We start from the raw sequence: 15,494 nt of genomic DNA, 5'->3' as shown, positions 1-15,494 counted from the left end.
CTCTATATGAACCGATTTGTGTAACTAAAGTTTCGGTTAGTTTTGTTAATTCGGTGTAAAGAAATTCATTGAAACTTTAACAGAAATTTTTTAAGCTATTGGTTTATGGGAATTCCTAATATTATTAACACGTTGCATGATGATATCTGCCATCATAATAGTATATCAAGCTTCAAAAATATTTAGGACAAACCTCACAAAACGAAAAGAAACTGATTTCTATAATATAATATAACTTATTAAAGTTACAATTTTTAGAATTTGTCTAAAAGTTGTGCATCAGCCATAAAATATATAAATTTTCTAATCATTTATGCAATGTTATCAACGAATATTAATATGGAAATGATATTAAACTTTCGGAAATAATATTTTAAGCTAAATCGATATAATGCAACACGTTCCACATTTGGTGGCCACTGCCGTATAATTATTCAGATTGAATGTGTGCCATTGTTCTTTTTGTGAAATGTCAATGTGACAGTTGGCAGTAGTGCTTGCAATTTGGGTGCTCTTTTTCTTTTACTTCCTTTTCTTACCGAGCAAGCAGCAAAATGTCGAAAAGAGGTAAAAATAATCGGGAAAAATCGAGGAATATAACCGAAATATTTCTTAAATAAATCTGTAAATTGGTTAAAAAAAATATGTACCAATATGTAGTAATCAATATTTTAATTGTGTGTTTTAGGACGTGGTGGAACCGCGGGTGGAAAATTCCGCATCTCACTTGGTCTACCAGTGGGCGCTGTGATGAATTGCGCTGATAACACAGGTTCAATACCTTGTTTAATTACTCTGTGCTTAAATCTCATCAATTTGATAATTGTACTTTAGGTGCGAAGAACTTGTTTGTAATTGCTGTACATGGCATTCGCGGTCGATTGAATCGTCTGCCAGCTGCTGGAGTTGGTGACATGTTTGTAGCTACAGTGAAAAAGGGCAAACCTGAGCTAAGAAAGAAGGTAAGTTTTTGGATTTCCTACAGTCACGTTACTTCAAAGGCATGTTAATAATATAAATTTGGGTATTTAACTCTATAAGTGTATGTTGATATGTTTTTTGTGCCTTTTATATTTGAAAAGTTTTACTAAAAAATTTGAAAATTTATAATTTCTTTTCCCACTTGCGACAGTGTTTTGGATTCAACACCAGTTGTGATATTTATAGTAGAACATTTTTGTTCGTAATTGAAAAATTGATTTAAGGTCGTTTTCTCAATGTCTGGTTAGCAACCATCTGTCAGTTAAGTTCTGGTTAACTCAACCACTACTCATTTCGGGTATTGTAAAAACGGCCCTCAAACGTTTAACTATATGAATGAATTGCATATGGTAGTAAGAAGGCGGTTCAGATTTATAAATTACATTAAATATTGTTATGTATCGGAAACGACATCTATAAAAGTAATTATAAATACCCAGGTGTCGTCAAACCGGTTGTCTCTACTAACTAAATTTCAACATTCCAAATACTCATTGTACAATATATAGTTAATCTAGTGATTTCTGAATAAATTAGGAAGCAACGAAATGTCTTCCTCAATTAGTTGGAAGGACAAAAAACCCCTCGGAAATTCCTAAATTATTATTTGATATTTTCCAAAAATTGCAATAATTGTTATGCGTTAATTGTTGTAATGGGCATAATTTCGATAACTTTGGCATTACTATTGTTTAAATGTGTATGTGCTAATAGAGGAAGTGGGTCGGCTTTAGAATACCGTTCCAGGATTTCGGTGTTAAAATTGATATTGGCGGATATAGGAGGTCCTCCAGATCAAGAACATATATAGATATAGCCGCGGGAAACTTAAGTTGGGTCGGCTTTAGAATAACGCCCCACGCTTTCGGGGTTAAAAACGGGTATGGGCGGATAGAGGAGATCCTCCAGATCAAGAATATATATATATATAGCCGCGGGAAACTTATAGTTTTCGAGATATTTACGTTTAAAGTTGAAAATTTCAACTATTTAAAGTACGTATTTTTGCGAGTTAAAATGAATTATGCACTTATATTTTTCACTTTTGTATCCACTAACACTTGACTAATTCGTTTTTAGAAATTTTTTTTATATTAGATGCTGCAAAAATAGCTTTATTTCAATATTTAAATCATTCTTTAATTTGATTAATTTTGACAATAACAAAATGGTTGTGAATGTCAAAACATCAGTGTTGCCATACTAATATATTTTGCAAACGAAGAAAAATAAAATAAACAGAGAGATTGTATCCTAGATACAGGAAACAACGCAAAAAGAATTTCTGCGCGTAAAATCTTTGGTACACCCGTTGTTGGATCGACCAGGGTTATTTTTTTTTGAAGCGCGGCCGTAGGCCGCCAACGCAAAAATAAGTTCTGCGCAAAAAAACCTTGATACACCCCGGTGTTGGATCGACCAGGGTTATTTTTTTGAAGCGCGGCCGAAGGCCGCCAACGCAAAAAGGAGTTCTGCGCAACAAAACCTTGATACACCCCGGTGTTGGACCGACCAGGGTTATTTTTTTGAAGCGCGGCCGAAGGCCGCCAACGCAAAAAAAAGTTCTACAAGAAAAAAGTAATATTGTCATAGAGGGTATAACATAATACTTAACATCAATGCTTTGTAATAGTTTATTTCTCTAGGTTTTGGATACCTGTATTTGGGGTATTATCTGTTTTAATTTCTTTCAGTTCAATTACAAAAGATGTCGATAAGGTAACACTGGTTATTTGAAATTTTGCAACCCTTTTGTTATTGTCAGAATTAATAGAATTTAACAATAATTTAATTATTGAATTAAACTATTTTTGCACTATATAATGTAAAATAAATGTGTACAAACGAAGTGTTAGTGGATATAAAAGTGGAAAATATAAGTGTATAATTCATTCGAAATGGGAAAAATGCGTACTTTAAATAGTCGAAATTTTGAACTTTAAACCCAAATATCTCGAAAACTATAAGTTTCCCGCGCCTATATCTATATATATTCTTGATCTGGAGGATCTCCTCTATCCGCCCATACCCATTTTATCCCCGAAAGCGTGGGACGTTATACTAAAGTTTTCCCCTTAAGTTTTCTAGATGTTTACGTTTAAAGTTGAAAATTTCAGCTATTTGAAATAAAATCTGGGTACGTTCCGGTCACTTAGACCCGGCTGTCGAGGGAACGGTAATATATATACACGAGTTGTCGGAAACACAATTTAACCAATAGAAATTTATAGGAAAAGTTAAAATTTTTAATTAGTTTTCTCAGTTGAACAAATTGCTCCCCTTCTCATGTTAACTTTGTTTCATAATTGCTAATAGCTACAATCTATCAGGAAGAACAATTGTGCAAGTTACCCTCAGAAAAAGCGAAGTAACGTAAAAGTAAAGACTCAACAGAAATTAGGAAGAAAATATGAAAATGTTTAAGTAATCACATCATATCAACGCTTGAAAGTCAAACAATATAATTTTTATTTTCACAATTTAATACTTTATTTTAACACTTAATAATAAACTTTATTTTAATAGCTTTAAATTGTGAAAATAAAAATTATATTGTTTAATTTTCAAGCGTTGATATTATGTGATTATTTAGACAACATCAAAGCAAGTGCGACAAATATAGCTTGTTTATACATGTGTTTTAACAGCTATTTTTCATATGGCAATAGCTGATAGCAAATAGATTTTTTTTGTGTGATTTGTACACAATTAATAATCCATATACTACATAATACTTTTTTCTTTTCAGGTTATGCCAGCTGTAGTTATCCGTCAACGCAAACCATTCAGAAGGAGGGATGGTGTTTTCATATATTTTGAAGATAATGCGGGGGTTATTGTGAATAATAAAGGTGAAATGAAAGGTTCCGCTATCACTGGACCTGTGGCGAAAGAATGTGCTGACTTGTGGCCTCGTATTGCATCTAATGCCAGTTCAATCGCCTAATTTTTGAAATAAATGATATGATACCAACTAAAATATATCGCATTGTATATTTAAATTACATTTAAATGTAATATACAAATGTTTTTTATTTCAATTATTTGGACGCTTCAGTGCGACATGTAGGTTTAGGTCTTGTAATTTCCATTGAAATTTTTCCGTTGGCTCCTTTGAATAAGGCGTAGCATATTTCAAAAGTGCATCCGTCCAAAGAATCACCATTGAATTTGGTTATGATATCACCACGTTGTAACTTATTATCAATCTCAGCGTAGCCAGAAGGTATCTGAAAACGAGTTGTAAACAAGAATTTCAAAGGTTTCAATGTGCTACGTCATGTGGGATAGGTCAGAACACGCTTTATCATATATATAATTTTTTTTATATTATATTTCGTATAAACTTACAATTTCGGAAATTGTGCAGCCGCGTTCATTTGGTGCTAATGAAAGTCCCAAGTCTTTTCCTGGTTTCTTTATAAATTCGATATTTAACTTTTCTACCTCAAACGGGTCAGCACGAAATACTTGGAATGTTACAACTTTCTCGTACGTTGTGTGGAATATTTGGTGCACTTTTAACGTCGTCATTTCACTGCAATTCACTGGCTTGCTGTTAACTTCCACTATGTGGTCGAAAATATTTAAGCGTTTATCTGCTGCTATCGCTCCATCTGGATAGATGTGGGTTATAACGCATCCGGTCTGCAAAATAGAAGGGATTAAAATATACAGATTGAATAAGGACGGCTGGGGCAGAGTAGAGTCGAACATTAGATACTTTTGCAGTTTTATACCAATATAATAACAAAAACAATAACTAGTATCACATTTTAACTCTTTAAGGTATTTGCCATATTGACTCCTACTCCTAACCGAAGAGATTACCCTCATTTTCAGTATTTAGAGGATAGTATAGGTATAGATCGACTTCGAACATTGCTAATCCTATGTTAACAAAAATTTCGGTAAATGTATAGTTTAGGTCCCCCAACTAAGGAGGCCTCAAAAATTATTTTTTTTTTAAATCGTCTTATTTTTACGCGAATAATTTAAAAATTAAATTTTTGAGGCCTCCTAAATTATACATTTACCATAATTTCACCTCGCCTTTAGAAGAAAAGAAGCGCTTATGATTTAGAATGCTTACCTTGACTTGGTTGTTCTTGCCTCCAACAACAATTACTCCAAGAGGTTTCTTTTCAATTTTCAATTCAATAAGGATTTTCTTGTTGACTTTTATTTCCGCAACGGAAGGATCCTGTGGTTTTTCAGCTTCTATTTTTGCTTCTGTTTGGATTATAAATGTTAAAGGATTAAAATGCATTTCTTTAATAACCTTTGTTAGGGAGACAATCAAATTTCTGAACATATTGTAAATGAAAAAACTCGAACCTTCTTTTTTCTTTTCTGCAGCATCTTTTTCGGCTTTTAGAGCTTCCTCCGATTTCAGAGTTAATAAAACAAGTGTTACTATACCCTCAGCACGCCTAATTAGTGCAACGGCCTTAAAATATTGAAAATATTTGTTAGATTAAGGAGTTATTTTTGTTTTATTTCTCTATAAAGATTGAAAGATATGTACATATGTATTACCACAGTGAATATGAGCCAGATTATTCTGTATCTTTGTAAGAAAACTAGCTGGATTTAAAAACATTGTACATATTTTCAAGAATACATACATATGCAATTAGTAAAGATATCCTAAGTATTCAAAAATCGTAAAAACTTAAAATTAAAAATAAATTGACCTCACTGTAAAAATTAAGAAGTGATGAATGGAGTCTTCAGCCCAAGCAAAAAAACTTTAGAAAGCCATAGCGACCCCACTTAGTTGGAACATAAAAGGGTGAAATCCGTAGCGAGCAAGACATACACGAGATTTTTTCTTTAAAAAAAGCGGCGAGTTAACAAATTTTACAGTTAAATAAAAAAAAATCGCTTCGAATCTACCCACACCTTCCAAACAAATTTTGGAGCACCGGTGATTACAGTCTTCAGTGAGTAATGCCATACATGGATAATATGATCCGAAACTCTTTGAATCGAGAGAGTGCTGTAAAAGTCCACATTTTTTATAACATTTGACAGTGGTGCCACTGAGGAAAGAAATAAGTTAGGGAATTTTTATTACATTTTTTTAGAAATTTGTAATTTCCACACCACCGCTGAGGTAGACAAAAGGCGAGTTACCGAAGTTAGTTTTGGGTGCTCGGTTCCCCCGAAGGCCTATATCGCCCATATAGGTACAAAATAAAATCACAATAATTTCCAAAATTCACAAATAATATAAAAATATACAAAATTCATCATATAAGAAAAAACTTAAAATTTTATAAACAAAATATCAAATATAGTTTTCAGTAATAATTAATTATTTAAAACTATAAGGACCGAAAAGAAAATAAGAGCTTTGAAAATAACTCTACTTTATATATTTACATATATGGGAAAAAAAATTCAAAAAATAAAGTTTACACACATATGCTTCCGTAGGGATTTGAAGATATTTTACCACCTACTCAATTTTATTTTATATATAAACACTTATACAAATATTTTTAATCAACAATATCACATTAACTATTGCTGCTTCAGCATTAAACTTTCTTACGAAAAATAATGAACTGATTTTGTCAGTTAATTTTAACGGGATTTTATCTGGCAGTTCATTGTTTTGGTTGTCATCTGTTCAGTAGCTCATGAACTCGTGCTTTTCTTGGCAGCACTGAAAGTTCATGAGCTCTCTCGAAAAGCAAAGAGAGGAGTTTCGGATCATTTTATCTATGATGTCATATACTGAAGAAAAACTATAACCATAACCATAAGCTTGGCAGTATTTCGAGTTTTTCGAACAAGTTCCCGTTAAAAATTAAAGTTTTCGAAACATTTGATTATCTTCTATAATACTGTTATTGTAACATTACAGGTGTAAATATTTACGTTTTGCACGTAAATTATTATATTAAATATTAATATTAATATTTATAGGTAAAAATGAATAAACATCTATACAGTCCCTTTTATTAATCCGGCCAAGGACTGTCATCTTGGCAGAATTCTGCCGCTAAAATAATAACAACATCTATAGAGTGAAATCTATGTTTTATCAAAACACAAAGCTCACATTTTCCATTATAAACAAAAATAGCGAAGGTAGCATTACTTTTAGACCAAAAATTAGAGAACGATTGGATGAAGTGTCCTGAATCTTTAACACATGTGCTGAGTTGTATTAAGTGAGATACATGAAAACTTTTGAATGCTAGAAAGTCATGTCAAATTTCAACCATTATTTAATGTTGAGAAAATAATATAAATATTCATTTTTGTAATTAAACAGAGATATAACTTTTTTTCGATATTTAATAGTTATTAGGAATACCTCATCATAATTCGATTCCAAAGTGACATCTTTGTTGACAGCTAATAACATATCACCGACTTTTACTCCAGCCTGTAAGATATGTATGTGTTAGTGATTCAGTTGTGAAAAAAATAAGACTAAGCAATATCTTACCGTTACTGCATTGGATTCTTCGCGCAAATCAGATATGAATATACCGTTGCCCACTTCGACATGCTTTCCATATATAACCATAATTCCTAAAAATCCTTCTTTTTTAACTTGTACTGATCGTGCATTGGGATATAAATCAAATAAAAACTTGGTCTGTAAAACAGTAAGCAAATAATACGAGTAGTTATTATTCAAAAGTTAACACTTAAATGCATTTATATATGTACATGAATTTACATATATACATATATATAACTGGCTTCTTAAATGTTGGTTGTAATGTAAGTAAAGCAAGGTAAAACAAGGAATCAATGATATATATGATTCATGGCGATAGTTGCCTTAGTTTCATAATATTTTTTTTCTATAAACTGTATATGTTTAAACTTTGCAATGATACATTTTAGAAGACAGTCTTTATTCTAAATATCAGTTTATATTGCGGCTTACATCATCGACTTCCTTTGGGAACTTCTTTATGGGGTTTACAGATATTCCTTCATCATTGTCTTTTCTGCGTGATGTTATAAAAATAATTCTCTCGGTGTCGATGTTTTTAAATATCACTGAGGCATTCAAATGGCAACGGTTCTGTAAAACATTTCCGTTCACCTCAAGAATCTCATCACCCGGTTTTATATCCACTGAAGCTAATAGGCCACTGGAATTTATTCCAGCTACAAAGCAAGCCATTTTTCTTCTATCCTTGTGGCCGGCTAAGGCCAATCCTAGTGAGGTATTAGGCGCGCGCGTCACTTCTATTTTCCGCAGGTCTTTCATTAAATTATAACGTTTCTTGATTTTCGCTGTAACAATAAAATACTCACATATATATGCAAAACCGCGAAAATCCTAAATAATTAATCATCTTCATACCCATTGTGTATCCGAACTCATCGGCTTGTTCTTTGTCTCGTTCTTTTTCTTGTTTATTGAGTTTACAATTACCGGCAGACGCTCGATCGATCTATAATGATTTACTATGTATAAGTATAAGTATTAAACTAAAAATTTAAATGCAAAATCAAACAGCTTTCAATATGGCAGCTTGTCGTTAAAACTTCGAAAATGCTTAAGAGAATTCATTATAAAATTGCCACTGATTTCTCTATAAAGAAAGAAGAAAAACACATTCATGAACTAAAAGAGGCGAATTGAGAACAAAACTGAAATAACGTTAAACAGATTGGGTCAAAATACTCCAAAATTCTCAGTGCCTTTTCAAAACTTTCATGAAATCTGTAAAGCGGACGGCAATTAAAATTCCAACTTTCCAAGAAAATCCACATAACAATTTTCTAGAAGTGGAGAGTTTACCAGATTATTAGTGAACACATTTTTAACTCTTTGAAAAGCAGCAGGGTTATTGTCAAAAATACAATTTTTACTAGAACGGATAGTTTGGAATAAGTGGTAGTTTCTATAGTAAATAAATGTAATTGTTTCCTGCAAATCAATTAAGTATGAATTATCTTACTTCATATCCAGATTCTGTGCGAATTCGGCCAGTCATATCTCGTGTGTCCTCGTCCTCTTCGTCGTTGGCTGTAAAATTAGAAGCTGGTTTCTGACGTATGGAGGCAGAAAACGCCGGATTTCGCGGGGTTTCTTTAGGAACCGAACTTTTATTCGCCGACATTGGCGGTTCTTAAAGAAATATGATTACATAATTACTAACTTATTTCCGAACGTAAATTAAAATAACTTTAGCAAACTTAAAAATTGTAAATGTGTAAGCACCTGGAGCGAATTTTGCTTTGACTTGCACGTAACCATTTTCGTTGCGTTCACGTTCTGACGTTTTCTTCTCATCCTATTTACATGCAAATAAATATACACAAATCTTTTAGGTAATTTTATTAAAAACCTAAACATACCTTTCCAAAAGTTTGAATTTCAAGATTTATTTTGATGCCAGCATCTTTAATTAGCTCGATAACCGCTTGTTCTGTAGCATTTCGGACATCGTAATTGTTTAACGACAATATCCGATCTCCCACCTAAAAGTTATTACGTATCACTCAGTAGGAGTTACAACATTTTGATATTACAATCACCTTTAGTTTCCCACACAAGTGGGCAGGGCTGTCTGGAACTATACCTTTTATAAAAATTCCGGATGTTTTCGAGTTTGGGGAGTCTTTAACCTTATGATATTAAAATTTAAGCAACTGGAGTTAAGCTCATTAGCATTAAAATTTTTAATTTAATCACCTCTCCTCTGACTATACAAATTCCAAATGACTTCTTTCCGGTTTTATCCAAAGTTACTGTGTGAATGTGATCTGAAATAAAAAAATATATTTTTGATTCACATAAAATTTAAGATCTGCAACATCAGGCAGGCTGAAAAGATTCTATCGGAAGGGTCCACTAACATTAACTGCATTTGATTTGTAGTTAGAACTAAGACCAATTGAAGATGAGGGGCCACACCTTCAAGGCTGTTAACTGTGCAAGCTTTTATTCCGACATCTTCATTAGTACAGCAACATTTGATGCTTCGAACGTTTTTCTAGAAAGTTACACTTTCTGTAGTTTTCAACGTAACTTTTGTGTAGGGATTATCCGATTTCATAAATTTTTATACTGTACAATGAAATATTATAAACAAATAAGTAGCTTTAGCAGTTTGTGAGATATGTTCATTAAACCTAACAGTTGTGTGGTCAGGCTCACGTTCCAAAAACGTTTACCAACTTGTACCAAATTAATTAGGCCACCAATAGAGCTACAAGAAGTTGATATTTAAATTTTTTACTTAAGTTTTCGCTTGCACGTACAGATGGACGAATGGACAGAAAGGTATCCGGAATTCAATTCATATCTCCATAATGATCAATTTGATATATACATATGTACATATATATATAACTCTTTCAGTTTTAGATGATACAAACAATACTGTTAGGTGAACAAAGTTGTTATACTCTGTGCAATATGTTGTATTTCATGTATTTTAAATTTCAATTTTCATTCGATCTAAAAATACGTACATACATATTATAAATCAAGAATAAATTTAAAAATTTAAGTGCACTTGTCTAATTAAGAATATAATTGTAAATTTAAAAGATTTTCAATGTTTGAATAGCTTTGAATATTTCATATTTACAAGTAGGATTGGATATGGGGATTGCTTTTGGATCAAACTCTTTAGTTTGAAATTTGAGATCCGTAATTGTTTGCGATAAGTAGGGATGATAAAGATATTTTCAACGATGTGATCTATAAGTTGCCAGTTCAAAAATAGGATTTTTAGACCACTGCAGACACAACTTTGAAACATGAATAGCAATCTAAAAATTTGTTTTCTACATTTAAATTTCTTAAATGAGCAGGTTTAAGCAATAGCCTTAATTACTTCCATTATATGTGGTCAAGTTTTTATGTTTTTGTAAAATTTATTTTAGTTTTGAACGGCAGCTCATACCGGTTATTGTTTTCATCAGATTTCGCAATTTGAACATTGTTTTCGTGAGTCAATTTTATCTTTTCTATTTTTTGCCATAAAAATAAATTACTTTAATTAGCAAAGCATATACCGATAGGTAGACTAACAAAAAATAAATTAAATAACTAAAATTGTATTCTTTGAATAACGAAGAAAATACCAGTATGAATCGTTATCTTACTTTTAAATTTGTTAAGAGCAAAGTGATTTGAAACGGGTTCCTTCTTGATGTACTATATCTTTGAAATTCAATAGTAAATATAAGTGAACTGAATTGTTTAATTCAATAACATAAATGTACTATTATTTATTACTTGTATTTAACAAAACGTAAAACATTGTTGGGTGACATATATCTACTTATATATATTATTATTTTTATACGAAAATATTTATTATTAAAAACAGTTTTCTAGATGATATTAATATATCTTATCGAGGCAATAAAGAAATTCTACTTCTCTTCTATGAAAAAATCATAAGCTCAGTTTTTTAGAAATCAACTTAAATTATCATAATTCACTTAACTTGTTCATTGTTTTATATACGTGCAATAATATTTTGAATATCGATGTACAGATATTCGCTACTTATTTCGAGCATAAAAATTGTAATAAATTCGATATTCACTGTAAAATAAAAGCGTTATAAAAATATTTAATAAAGTTCTCGCCATTTTACGCCGATTCTATTTGAAAGCACATTAAAATAGGATCTTAATGATCTGAATAACGAACTCTGGCTTATCAACTTTTGACTATGTTAAAATGTCTGATTCAATAATATTTCACCACCATTTACTTAATATTAAAATATATACATATATGTATATATATATCGTATCTTTAATAAAAGTAAAGGTGTAGTTTCAATAAGTTATCCATTATCAGCCACGATTATTGCTCATTTGAATATGTTTTCTTTAAATTTTGGCGAGCAGAAAGATTAATAAGATAATTGAATTCATTTGGACACAGTCACCACAGTGGTTACATCAATGGCACAAAACAACAATGTTACATTATTCATTAAATGGATCCTTTCTAAACGAAATATCGGAACTCTTCTAACAAAATTAACAACAAACATTAAACATTTAAAATTGTTCAGTTATTTTTTGTTGCGGGGGTGAATCCAGGATTTTGAAAAGGGAGATTTTGAAAAATTACTGTTATTTCAAAGAGAATTTTGCAACACCAGATATTGATGAAAATGAATGAATGGAAAAAAAAACTTTATTTTTATACTCTTGTAAAATGTTGCTACAGAGCATACTAGTTTTGTTCAGCAAACGGTCGTTTGTATCACTTAAAATAAATGATATAAATATAGGGTTATATATGGTATATATAAATGATTAGAATGACGAGCCGATTTAAATTCCGAGGGACTGTCTGTCTGTATTGAGTAAAAATTGATGGTACACGGTACACATATACATCGTTATTTTCTGTCAAAACAAATGTCTGACGCGAAGGGAAGCAAAAGTTCTATGCGGATTGCCCATTAGAGTCATAACTGACAATTTTCAGCTATGATAAATTTATGGTGATTAATGTCCTAAGCAGTATAGATATATAGTTACTCAATTCCGAATACCCATGCGTTAAAGATAAATGTATACTCACACATGATAAAAGCTTATTAGCGGTAAAATGACTGTCACTGTTCTTGTAAGGTTAATGAACGACCCAATAGTAGCACCCAGTGGTTGTTGCTATATGATGTTAGTTGCAATGCTATCACCAAAATATGTATGTATGTACATTCGAATCAGAAACGGCACCAACGGCACCAACAACAAGATGAGGAAATTCGCGATGCTAAGCAAAATTTTAAAAATAATTTCTATTTTGCCATTAATGATACTGCATTGTTACTAAAACTTTTGGATTTTTATTTAATATTGATCAGCTGCAAACTTTTAAATACCCAGCGATTTTGAACATTGCAAAAGTAGAAATGTCATTAACTCACGTTGAATTGACAAATATAAGTCGATGCAACAGATTTATGCAGCGAAGTACAAGCTATTGGCAAAAAAATATATTATAAAAGTACACCATTGCTAATTATAACATTTTTTTAAAATAATTATGTTAAGCCTTGTTGCGCGCTTAGAAGGGGCGCTGAATTTGGCATTTGCCTATTGCGGTAAATTGTCTCGGGTCGGCCTTGCAGACATGTTATTGAAATTCGGATTGAAATTCCTTTGCTGAAAACAGTATGCCTGTATGTCAAAAATGGGTTACCTTATACAAAGATTTTCGAACTTTCGATTTATATCGGCCAATATGTGAGTTATCTTAGTGAAAACGAGAAAGCGTGTTTTAATAATAACAACGTACCTAAAATAGATAACAAATCGTGAAAACTTGCCCTAACCCTCATATAACTAATATCACGATTTTCAAACATTCGGCTGACTTTACACCATGTAAGTATATTGGTGATGGTGAGTTTACTTTAATGAAACTCAGGGAGCATATTATTAGTATATGGTATTGCCAAAAATAAATAAAATCGGGTAAATTCATTTCTTAGACCTCATAAACCTAATATAAAATTTTCAAACTTCCGGTTGGCCTTACACCATATATACGAATTACCCCCACTCCCATATACTACATATAACGATTGTCGTTTTTCTAACATATTTGATTGGACTTTATGACGAATATGTAGTTCAGTGTGTGAGTTATATATTTATATAATCGCCAGATTTGATCCTTGCAAGTTGCAAGAGTATAAAATGTTGCACCCGAACTAAGCCCGCCCTTACTTGTTCTGATATATGTATAGGAACAATATAATAAAGAATATTGAAATTTGCGAGATGAATTGTAAACTGCTTTAAATAAAAGCGATAGGTATAATTGCACGATCCATCTATAGGTACAGACCGTCACTACTTCTTTTTCTGTATCTCCAAAGGCAAAGCTCTCTTATTAATCCGATTAATGACAGTTGGGATAACTTTCACACGGAGTACTGTGCTAACGCTAGTAAGCACAACCATTAAGGCGAGTAACTGTAAAAATCTTACATTTTTCATTTCTGAAGTCAGAATGTGGAGAAAACGAATATACGGTAGAAATGTTTGTTTCATTTAGGACCATGATCTATTTATTTCATTGGCGATGTTAATTTTACAGTTAAAAAATTAATTTCTATGGCTTTCCAAAAATAATTTTAATTACAAAATCATTGAAGAAAATTATAACCTATTTAAATTATAACTTTGAGTGGTTAATTAATAAATTTTACCAAACGAAGAGGTTAAGATAAAGATATTTCTTGTGCTTAGCCAGGACAATGATTAATTATTACAAAATTGGTATCTCAGAAAACCGAAACGCTGATTTCGAGTTTGACAGTCAATTAAGTGACCATTATTCGGTGGTGGCGGCGCTGCTACACACACAGAAAAATCACAATGTAGTTTACTTCAGGCACCGATGGGTATGTGAAGAGGTTGTTTATTTGGAAGCAATAAGGTTGCAATGACATGGAGGATTGAAGGAAGAAAGGTCACCGCATTATTAATAAATATATAAAACAAGCTAGGAGGAGTAAATAACACTTGAATTCTATGAAACACAATTGATACGAAGGCCATTATTCTATCCAGTAAATAACAGCATCATTATATTAAAGAAATTTCAACCACAAAATTCCTTATTCAACAGTCGAAGAATGAGACTCTTGCAGAAGACTCTTGCAGATATTTAATTGTTTACTCTGCACTCGATGGTATGTCTTAAATGAAATCATCACGTGAGATTTTTAATTTTCATTGGTTTGGTTCACACACAAATTTTTAAGTACAATTAAATTAAGTGCACACATACATATGTACAATATATTTTTACATATTGAAACACCGATCGAATTTGCAATAAGACAGTGATAAGTTTCTTGAAAATGTGTTTGAATTTGACATTGTTATATATTTGTAAATATAATTCAAAGCGTTTCTGTAGTTACAATTGCTAACTCAAAGTTAACGATCGTTAACATTTAACTGAAGGTCACTTACCGCCACTGCCAGAGTTAATTTGCACCATTTTGAAATTTAATATTTAAGGCTTATGATGTTTCAAAGTTTAGTTACTTTCACCGTAAGGATGTTTCTAAAAACATAAATTCAGTAAATAACTTCGATGTGGTATATACATATGTATATATACTTGCTACAACTGTCTTTTCAGTTCATTGTATATAATATATAATAATAGTGGTAACTATTTAAGAATTTATACTCGAATAATGAAGGGAAATTTCGAAGAGCTCGCGGACGAGCTCGAACTATCCAAATGAAAATCGCGCCTAAACTGATTTGTAAACCGTTTTGACTGACTGACTAGCTTCGTTTGTCTTGAGTTTTTTATTTCTATGTCTCATTCTTGTCGAATATGGAAGGTAACAGTAGACGGATATCGATTATTGATTTGATGGCAGGGTTTAACTGTTAGTTATTTTATTTATATTATACAACCGTACGAAGAGCTAGAAGAAATTTACTGTTTTGTGCGAATTTCTCATTAAAATGAATCTTATGAAAGTGCCTCTCCGATGTTTAACATTTTAATG

The 15,494-nt window shown here is 31.6% G+C and overlaps 2 protein-coding genes across 2 annotated transcripts; one reads left to right on the top strand and one right to left on the bottom strand.

The window, feature by feature from the left end:
- The first annotated feature begins 416 nt into the window (after nucleotides 1–416).
- Nucleotides 417–4,007, top strand: RpL23 (ribosomal protein L23). Its single transcript, XM_014235297.3, has 4 exons — nucleotides 417–567; nucleotides 689–772; nucleotides 835–962; nucleotides 3,731–4,007. The coding sequence occupies exons 1-4, from the start codon at nucleotides 555–557 to the stop codon at nucleotides 3,926–3,928; spliced, it is 423 nt and encodes a 140-aa protein (XP_014090772.1). The 5' UTR covers nucleotides 417–554; the 3' UTR covers nucleotides 3,929–4,007.
- Nucleotides 3,957–15,275, bottom strand: inaD (inactivation no afterpotential D). Its single transcript, XM_014235294.3, has 15 exons — nucleotides 15,092–15,275; nucleotides 14,941–15,034; nucleotides 9,662–9,732; nucleotides 9,505–9,594; nucleotides 9,325–9,447; nucleotides 9,188–9,260; nucleotides 8,925–9,094; nucleotides 8,324–8,414; nucleotides 7,898–8,253; nucleotides 7,448–7,600; nucleotides 7,313–7,384; nucleotides 5,320–5,431; nucleotides 5,075–5,214; nucleotides 4,333–4,629; nucleotides 3,957–4,211 (listed from the first exon to the last, which is right to left on the bottom strand). Exons 2-15 carry the CDS (start codon nucleotides 14,966–14,968, stop codon nucleotides 4,023–4,025), a joined length of 1,965 nt encoding a protein of 654 aa, XP_014090769.1. The 5' UTR covers nucleotides 14,969–15,034; nucleotides 15,092–15,275; the 3' UTR covers nucleotides 3,957–4,022.
- Nucleotides 15,276–15,494: the final 219 nt, after the last annotated feature.

The sequence above is a fragment of the Bactrocera oleae genome, chromosome 4 (assembly GCF_042242935.1).
Source record: "Bactrocera oleae isolate idBacOlea1 chromosome 4, idBacOlea1, whole genome shotgun sequence".
NCBI lineage: Eukaryota > Metazoa > Arthropoda > Insecta > Diptera > Tephritidae > Bactrocera > Bactrocera oleae.
Note: the sequence above shows the minus strand (reverse complement) of the source record. Positions and strands in the feature narration are given on the sequence as shown.